Source organism: Barbus barbus (genome assembly GCF_936440315.1).
Source record: "Barbus barbus genome assembly, chromosome: 42".
Taxonomy (NCBI): domain Eukaryota; kingdom Metazoa; phylum Chordata; class Actinopteri; order Cypriniformes; family Cyprinidae; genus Barbus; species Barbus barbus.
The window spans coordinates 15397212-15407037 of NC_136720.1; the positions used below are offsets into that span (position 1 = coordinate 15397212).

The 9826-nt window shown below is 36.1% G+C and overlaps 1 protein-coding gene across 2 annotated transcripts; it reads left to right on the forward strand.

The window, feature by feature from the left end:
* Positions 1-69: 69 nt before the first annotated feature.
* Positions 70-8356, forward strand: LOC306861263 (SIN3-HDAC complex-associated factor-like). Of its 2 annotated transcripts, none has more exons than XM_079403445.1 (6): positions 70-236; positions 3419-3546; positions 3774-3873; positions 4818-4941; positions 5051-5201; positions 5308-8356. In XM_079403445.1, the coding sequence occupies exons 2-6, from the start codon at positions 3419-3421 to the stop codon at positions 5549-5551; spliced, it is 747 nt and encodes a 248-aa protein (XP_079259571.1). In that variant the 5' UTR covers positions 70-236; the 3' UTR covers positions 5552-8356. The 2 variants fall into 2 exon arrangements, with proteins under 2 accessions (XP_079259571.1, XP_079259572.1); XM_079403446.1 differs by lacking the exon at positions 70-236 and adding an exon at positions 1104-1221.
* Positions 8357-9826: the final 1470 nt, after the last annotated feature.

The window sequence follows — 9826 nt, forward strand, 5'->3', positions numbered from 1 at the left end:
TTTCTCTTCCTTATATGGGCAATAGAATGCAGACGCAGTCAAACGTCAGCCGCGTATGCAAATGAGGTTGATTGAAGAAATTCAGAAAATGGTGGATGGGGTTCTGCGCATGCGTAAACATTTTACTATACTCAGACAGAAAGTGAGACAGTAACGAGTGGCGCATTGTTAAATGAGTAACGCCTGTAACTCTTGGATTTCGCTGTGTGGTTTGACTTTAACGGCTTCAAATCGAGGTAAGAAAAACGGTTTTTTCTTAAAAGTAACTTAACAGTTCATGTGCACGCTGAAGAGGTTATATTTGCCTTAAGAAGTTGTGTGACAGTGCGATGCCCGGCTGAAAGCTGTCGCGTTCATTAGAAATGTAGCGGTAAGATCACTTTTGAGGCTTGCTGAAATTGTTTCACATTTTTTCTCGAGTATAAAAGCGTGCGATAAGTTCAGTGTTTACACTTGAGGAGGCTGCTGCTCATACAGAGCATCACATTTTAGGGCGCGCGCATCCTTTGCTGAGGATCACTGTTAAGTGTTTGATAACAGAATCGATTCATTTGAAGCAGAAATCCATTTCTATTACACTTCTAAGAACAAAAATAAGTGTTTGAGAGAAATGGTCAATATTGCATTTTAAATTAAAACATTTGCATACTGCGTACTGGTTAAAAAACGGGAACTAATTGCAAAAACTACAAGAGTGAACATGCATTCTCATATATTTGTGTAGTTGGTGTTATACGCATGCACTGAAAACCAGTTTTGCTGTCTCTAGTCGTTTTGAACTTGCGATACTGAACTGCGTGTGGTCTCTACTCTGCTGTTGGTGGGTGTGCATCACAACAAACCCGCATTTTCACGAGCTCATGAACGTTTCCAAACTTCTGCTTCACTAACTCAAGAAGTTCAACGTTTATGTAACGATTAAAGCTGTGCTACTGTTAAAGATTCATTTCACGTGCGACGGATGCGGTGTCACTGACGCATTTAAACGTGGAGCTAATAAAATCGATATTTAATTTTATTATCCTGTTGGACTGTTTAAAAGTGTCTTATATTTGTCCCGTTAAGAAAATAAACATGCAAATACGTGTTTTGTTAGGCTCGGTGCTCTTGAGCGAAGTTGTTGCATGGGCAGCATGTGTTTACAGTCTCGAGCGCAAAGCATGGAGTCGCACGAGCCACTGACGCAGAGTCGCGCGGAAAACAAAGAGCAGCAGAAGAACGGTTCGATTAAATTCACCCGTCTTTCTTCGATGAGCAGCACTGGCGTCAAAGAAAACGCGTTATTTAGTTGCTCGCACCGAGCAGAAGTCGTTTTCAGTGAAACTGCGGGGGAAATATGCTGAATGTGTCTGTTTAAAGATGCCGTGTGGCGCGCCATGCTTCCGCGCGAGCTAGTAGTGGGCGGTGAATACGGCGGGACACACGCACCATTTCTCTGCAGTGCGCGGACGAGTGTACATTTAAACACCGCGAAACATTGATAGTGTGCGTATTATGTTATCTGGATAACTTTAGATGACACATTTAGACGTGTTAATGGCACTTATGGTCGCGGTTTCCGTAACGGCATCGCTTTACTTTCTAGCCCTCATTTTCTGCCCCTCCTCTCCTCTCGTCTTCTCTAGTCTCAAACGCGTTGCCATGTTTGAATTGCGTCAAGCGCCAGTTCAACTCACGCGCTGGCACTATACAGTGGACAGTTGTAGAAATATGATTAAATATTAATATGCATGTACTTAATTAAAAATGAAAATGCAAAGGTTCAGATAGACATCGGACAGATGACCCAGTTATACTGTATGAATTTGATGCCTCGCCACTCGACAGGGCACCGATCAGTGTCGATGCGCGAGGCCACCGGTGTCCGGCTCTATCAGCACCGAGGTTATATAAGAACGGGCGCTCAGTGCATTAAGCTCTTATCCCACTGACGCGATGATGACTGATAACCCATATTTCATCTCTCTCTCTCATATAATCTATTAGTTATATGTGCCCCTCGACCACAAAATCAGTCATAAGGGTCAATCTTTTGAAATCTCATTTGAATCTAATTTTTTGAGATTCATACATCAAAAAAGCTGAATAAATATGCTTTCCATTGATGTATGGTTTGTTAGGATAGGACAATATTTGGCTGAGATGCAACTATTTGAAAATCTGTAATCTAAGGGTGCATAAAAATTAAAATATTGAGAAAACAGTTGTCCAAAGTCCTTCGCAATGCATATTACTAATCAGAAATGAAGTTTTGATATATTTACGGTAGGAAATTTACAAAATATCTTCATTGAACATGATCTTTACTTAGTACCCTAATGATTTTTGGCATAAAAGAAAAATCGATAATTTTGACAATACAGTGTATTGTTGGCTATTGCTACAAATATACCCCAGCGACTTATGACTGGTTTTCTGTAATTTATTAAGTAATACATTTATTAACACCGTAAATGTACTATTTATGTGTGTACACAAATATGACCCTGGACCACAAAACCATAAGTAGCACGGGTATGTTTGATATGATGTATAAATCTCAATTTAAAAAAATTGACCCTTATGACTGGTTTTGTGGTCCTGGGTCACAAATATATACGATGTATGTAGAGCAATTATGAAAATACTATGATAAAATTAAAATAGCAGAAAAAAAAGTCATTTCCATATTCATTTGGGTGAATTTCACCATTATTTCCTCATGGCCAATTATATGACTTGACCAATTATTAGTGAATGTTTTATTATTACTATATATATATATATATATATATATATATATATATATATATATATATATATATATATATATACATACACATGCATATACTCCTGGTCAAAAGTTTTGAATAATTATTTTTTTTTAAATGTTTTTGAAAGAAGTCTCTTATGCTTACAAAGACTGCATTTATTTTATACAAATACAGAAAAAACATGAATATTTTTTAAATATTATTACAATTTAAAAATAACTGTTTTTAATTTTAATATCATTTAAAATTTAATTTATTCCTTTGATGGCAAAGCTGACTTTTCAGTAGCCATTGTTTCAGTGTCACCCTTCAGAAATCATTCTGATTTGCTGCTCAAGAAACATTTCGTATTATCATTATTGAAAACAGCTTAATAATTTGGTGGAAACCGTGATACACTACCATTCAAAATTCTGGGGTAAGACAAAAAAGTAATGCATTTATTCAGCAAGGACACATTAAATTGATCAAAAGTAACTTTTATAAATTTACAAAAGAATTCTGAAAAAGAATCAGTTTCCACAAAATTATTCAACTTTGATAATAAAAAGAACGATTGTGTAACAGTAACTTTAGTTGTTTGTAAAAGCTTGTGTAAAATCAATGCATCAGCAGAAGTACCAAATAGAAAGTTGTTTTACTTCGGTCTTATCCATGTGTTACAGATGTTTGGCTTTCATAAGCCGAAGATGTACCGCAGCCTTGATGGATGCTGCATCTGCAGGGCAAAATCCTCCAGCTCTCGTTTCACTGACAGCAAACGCTATGAGAGAGACTTTCAGAGCTGTTTTGGGTGAGTTGGGTATCTATTATGTGCTTGTGGTTCCTCTGTAATAACATGATAAAACATCTGCCTGGTTTAATTACAGTGAGTACAGGATTTGTATAATGTATCTCTAGTCAAGCGTTCAGACCTTTTCTTTTAGAGTAATGTGGAGGAAATCATGTTGTTTGTTTGTAATGTGAGAACATCATTGATTTCCATATGAATTATCTTATTACAATGGGATACTTCTGCAGTTTAGGCGAGACTCGCTCTGGTGAAATCTGCAATGCTTGTGTTCTGCTGGTGAAACGCTGGAAGAAGCTTCCTGTCGGTTCCAAGAAGAACTGGAATCATGTAAGTCCTGTCAAATTCTCCAAGCTCCAACCAGGCTGCACACACGCATACTCACACAGCCTCTTATTTATCACACTAAAGTCTTTTCATTTCAAATTTCAATACACATTGTTCCAGAGCGGCCTTACACAGAAACACCCTTAGGGAATAAGTGAACTACAGCTGCGGTGGCAACTCCCTAAGATGTTAAAGTAGATGAGGGGGAAACCTTTGGAGGAACTGAGAATCAGCTGGGGAAGCCCACATCCTCAGAATAACACACATTTCAACAATTTCATATACGCACAAATGTTTATTTTAACAGATGCTGTAGTATTAATAATAATGAGCTACATGGTATTACATGGTAGGAGTCACTACTTTCAATTTAGTAAGATTCTAATGATGACAAATGAAAGCTAATGCAGTTCATATGATATGAAAAAGAATGTAATCATGTTTGGGCCCGCTGTATTACTACCTATTGTAGTTGATCTAAATAATAATTATATATATATATATATATATATATATATATATATATTGATAGAATTCTTTATTGGTTTGTTTATAACTATATATAACTAAATATAATTTTAATGACTATGTAAAATAATTATAAATCTGACCTATAATATAATAATAAAGTAAACTTTATTTATACAGCACTTTATATAAAATACATTTTCAAAGCAGCTTCATAGTAATAAAGAAAAATAACAGACTCAGTGATGCAAACTTAGATATGACAAATAATTATAAATCTGACCAATGTAATATATTGGTTATAAACAAAACAAATACGTTTATATTAATTTGTGTTTTAGGCATTGCATTATGACAATAAATAAATAATTTTAAACCTGACCTATTCTAATGTAATAAAGACATGTAAAATTTTATATATACTGTGTGCGTGTGTGTGTATATATAGTCTGAGGATTGTTATTATGAATTGTTATCAGGTGGTTGATGCCCGAGGGGGACCCAGTCTGAAAACTACAGTGAAGTCAAAGAAAGTCAAATCTCTGTCCAGACGGATCAGACCGAACCAGATCAGCAGAGTTCAGAAAGAACTGAAGAGACACAGTGAGCACACAATTACATATTTCAATTACAAAACAACGTGAAATGCTTTTTAGCACATTCTTTATTAAATAATCATTCACATAATTTGCCAAAATGTCTTCATTAACAGATTCAGATGCTCACAGCACCACCTCCAGTGCCAGCCCCGCCCAGTCGCCCAGCTACAGTAACCAATCGGATGACGGCTCTGACTCTGAGTTGACTCCTGGCTCCGCCCGCTCTCCAGTCTTTTCCTTCTTGGACCTGACATACTGGAAAAGGTATTTATTTTTGCAGAATCAGCCTTATTTATGAGTTTGACCTTATATTTTACATGATAATGAACACTTTTTAAATGAAACGAGTTCATGTTCAAATCTTCTTTAGGCAGCGGGTATGCTGTGGCATCATCTACAAAGGTCGCTTTGGGGAGGTTTTGATCGACCCTCATCTCTACAAGCCCTGCTGTCAGAAAAAACAGGAGCAAGAGCAGGAGGAAGAAGAAGAAGAGGAGGAAGAAGAGGAAGATGGCGACCTTGAGAAGGAGGAGGTGCAGAGCAGTCAAGAAATACTTCAACCGCACTCCTCTCCCCAAATAAAAATGGAGCAGGAAGTGGAAGAGGAATGGTGATGCCACATTCCCAGGGTACTGACTTGGCATTCTTAGGAAGCCTTCGAGAGTCGAAGCCCCTCAGACACTCTCAAAGACGTTCTCTCAGATTGCCTTCGATTCAAGAGCAGCTGGATCCTTGTTCGTCTTTTCCTGTTTCTTCCTTGTTTAGAATGTCTCTTTCATTTCCTTTGCAATCAAATCAACTTTTATTTATCTAACTGAACTGGCGTCCTTGTTTTCCAGAGCCTGGTACTGCGCTTTTTTTTGTAGACCGGAGAAAATTAGTTTCCTTTTTTGCTATCCCGCTCAAACACAGAATGCTGGATCTACATACATCATGCATACATCATGCATGTAAGGAATAGACTTGGACCGTGACCTCAATCCTACGCTGTCGCTTTTGTGCCTCTGGGGTGACTGTCTTTCTGCGCTTAGTTTACGGTATATAGTATACAGCAAGCAGCATCTGCTAAATTCTAACTAAGTGAAGATAAAGTTCCACCTTTTTGCTGGGATATAGCAATTATTTAGGGAATAACTTTGCCTTTTTATTTATTTTTTTCTGTCTTTGTCTTTATTCTTAAGGTCTGCTCTGATTTTTTTCCCTCTTAGTTTGTATTTAAAGGGACAGGTCACCTAAAAAAATGATTTTTTTCTTTTGAAAAATGTGTCGTCATTCGCCCTCATATTGTTCCGAACTTCTTTCAATTTCTTTTTTTTTGTGGAACACAAAAAGTGAGTTTTTGAAGACCATCTAGCAGCTTTATTCAGTATCAATGGAAGTGAATGGGGACTAGGGCTGTTAAGCGCCAAAATGGGGGAAAAAAGCACCCTAAAATATCTAATAATTGAGCTGTGTGCTATGTTCCAAGTCTTTTATAGCCATATGATAGCGATTAAGTTTATGTCATATGGACTACTTTTAAGACATTTTTTTTATAGAGAATTTTTTCTTTTTGGAACATGACTGCATCACTTCCCTTTAATTTTACTATACAGAAAAAATGCAGGATGTTCTTGAAAAATGCGCTTTTTTTGTGTTTAATGTAAGAAAAGTAAAGGATGATGATGATGTGAAGGTGAGTAAAAGATGACACATTTTTAATTTTAGGGTGAACTGTCACTTTTAAACCCTGATTTAAGTGCAGGTTGTCTGTATTCAGCCTCTATTAGGCAACAAACTCAACTCGACTCATAGTGTTTTACCGTGAATATTTCCCCAGACAGCATTTCTCTGGTGCTGAGGCAGATGGGGCATGGCCAACCAAAAATAATGCCTGGCTATCAACACTCTTGTATTCAGTGTACTAATGTAAATATCCAAAAATGTAGATTTGACTTGAGGTTTTTGGAAAAAAGCATGAACGCTAAGGAAACTGTTGTCTAGATGAAAATCTGCATGAATTTTGCATGGCCTTTTAAGAAGATTTGTATTTCTTTTTATTTTGTTTTGCAACCATGTTGCAGCATAATTTAAGAATAATTTGGGCACATTTTGAGACAGTCCCAATATATTTTTATAGATAAATACAAGAAAAGAACAAGTATGAAATTAGACTTTGACTACAATATGACACCTTAAGATGTCATTGTTTAATTATTACAGGGATTTCATTGCCTTTTTCAGAATTGGAAATTTGTAATATTGTCTCATTCAAAGCCAAAAAGCCCAAGAGTTTTGCTATTTATTCAGCAATCTTATATTCATGTTCATATACTCCCTTCCTCTCTTGCTTTCTGCCTTTTGTAAATACAGTGTTTTTGCAATGACAGATACTACTTTTTTTTACTGTCATGAAAGAATTGTGCACATGGTCTGATCGTTTTGGTCGTTTTTGGTTTGTTTTTTTCTTTTGGCTTTTTCTCCACGGAAAATACTGAAAGGCTAAACCAATGTCAGTTTGTACATTTTCATTATAAATTAGCGTCTGTAATAAGCTTATGTAATAATACCTTATGTAATAATATATAAGGAGTATTCATACTATATATCCCAATGTTTCCCTTTTGTTCCAATAGGTCGGTTCTGCCTGTTTCTTTATAATTTTATTATTTACGATAGCCTTGGCTGTCTTGGTTTGTACAAATTACATTGACGCACACATACTTCTGTTTAATTCCAGGGGTGGCGCTAGACAAAACACTCCATTGCACATGAATTTTAATTCTCTTTCTGGGCATTTTATTTAATATGTGCTCTGTTTTGAAATGGGTATTTTGATGGTGGCAGCTTGTGGCTTTAGTGTGAATATGCCATATCACAGAACAATGACTGTATTCATGGTAACATCTGTTCAGGGGAAGCATCCTATCATGTCATTTCTATGACGGCGTTATTTGTAAATATAAGATGTGTAAGACTGAAGAATGGTTATTATGAATACTCTTTTGTCTTATTTATTTCATATTTATTTGTCTTGTGGTCTTTTCTTTTTAAGTCTCATCCAATTTTGTCATAGGACTGACCTGTCCTAACAACACTGCAATATGGACTGAAATGCTTTTACACATCACAGATTGTTGGCCGAGACTCACTAAACGTTATGGAGAACTTCAGGACTAGACGGCTGTAAAAACAGACTTTTTCGGTGTATGCTAAGTACAACTATTTGATTATTTTTATACTTTTGTTTGAGGGTTTCTAATGCCTACATACTTTTCCTTAGACTAGCCCTTTAGTTGTAGTGCTACAGGCATGTATGGTAGCTATGCACTTTGTATTCACAATACTAGAGATATATGAGGCAGGTTTTGTATTTTTTTACATATTGTACTTTTTACTTGTTCCTCAATAAATGTAACTTGTGATGGTTACTCTTGTTATGTGGATTGGTGTAAACGTGCATTTCACAGCCACTTGCATTGCATTCAGATGAATATTTTACTAATATGCCCTGGGAACGGAACCTATGACCTTGGCATTGCTATAGAGACATGATACTCTTTGAGCTACAGGAACATAGTTCATGCCAGCAAATAAAATAAAATGAGCAGGATAATAGAGTAATAGATAGACAGTGGCTGGTATTGCTACACCAAAGTTGTGGGTTCAGTGAATGAACTGTTGAAATAGGCTACAGTGAAAAGAAATGAATACTTTCATTTAGCAAGGACATATTAAATTGAACAGTAAATACTCTTATAATGTTACAAAACATTTCTATTTTAAACAAATGCTATTCTATTGAACTTTTCATATTCTGAAAAAAAAGTTTCCACAAAAAATGTTATCATCTGTATTAAAATATTAAACATTCAACATTTGATAAAAACAGGGTTTCTGTTGGTTATATGAAGGTAAATTTCAGACTTTTTAAGACCAAGTAAACACATGGAAGGGGACATAAAAAAATCATTAAAATGAAGTATGTTCATGACTAAAGCAAGAACAAATGTCTATCAGTGGGCTCAAAGAAATAAAATTAATTCAAAGGGGAAATACGTATAATACATTTTGCTGGCTATATTGGAAGATATTTATTCTTATTTTAAGCGTAAACACATTTCTCAAAAAAACTAGACATACGTACTGAGTTAAGTTTAATGGCATGACTTTCTGCTCCATTTTAATATATAAAAAAAACAAAAACACATATATATACAGTGGTGTGAAAAAGTGTTGGCCCCCTTCCTGATTTTTAATTTTTTTGCATGTTTGTCACACTTTAATGTTTCAGATCATCAAACAAATGTAAATATTAATCAAAGATAACACAAGTAAACACAACATGCAGTTTTTGAATTAAGTTTTTTATTATAAAGGGAAAACAAAATCCAAACCCACATGGCCCTGTGTGAAAAAGTGCTTGCCCCCTAAATCTAATAACTGGTTGGGCCACCCTTAGCAGCAACAACTGCAATCAAGCGTTTGCGATAACTTGCAATGAGTCCGTTACAGCGCTGTGGAGGAATTTTAGCCCACTCATCTTGGCAGAATTGTTGTAATTCAGCCACATTGGAGGGTTTTCGAGCATAAACCACCTTTTTAAGGTCATGCCACAGCATCTCAATAGGATTCAGGACAGGACTTTGACTAGGCCACTCCAAAGTCTTCATTTTGTTTTTCTTCAGCCATTCAGAGGTGGATTTGCTGGTGTGTTTTGGATCATTGTCCTGCTGCAGAACCCAAGTTCGCTTCAGCTTGAGGTCACGAACAGATGGCCGGACATTGTGCTTCAGGATTTTTTGGTAGACAGCTGAATTCATGGTTCCATTTATCACAGCAAGTCTTCCAGGTCCTGAAGCAGCAAAACAGCCCCAGACCATCACACTACCACCACCATATTTTACTGT

What these genes read in the sequence shown, in the direction of transcription:
- LOC306861263 (XM_079403445.1), top strand. Translation starts at nt 3,419, where the DNA reads ATGTTTGGCTTTCATAAGCCGAAGATGTACCGCAGCCTTGATGGATGC. An exon ending in GAAAGAACTGAAGAGACACA is followed by an intron (nt 4,942 to 5,050) that starts GTGAGCACACAA and finishes CTTCATTAACAG; the next exon opens with ATTCAGATGCTCACAGCACC. An exon ending in GACCTGACATACTGGAAAAG is followed by an intron (nt 5,202 to 5,307) that starts GTATTTATTTTT and finishes AATCTTCTTTAG; the next exon opens with GCAGCGGGTATGCTGTGGCA.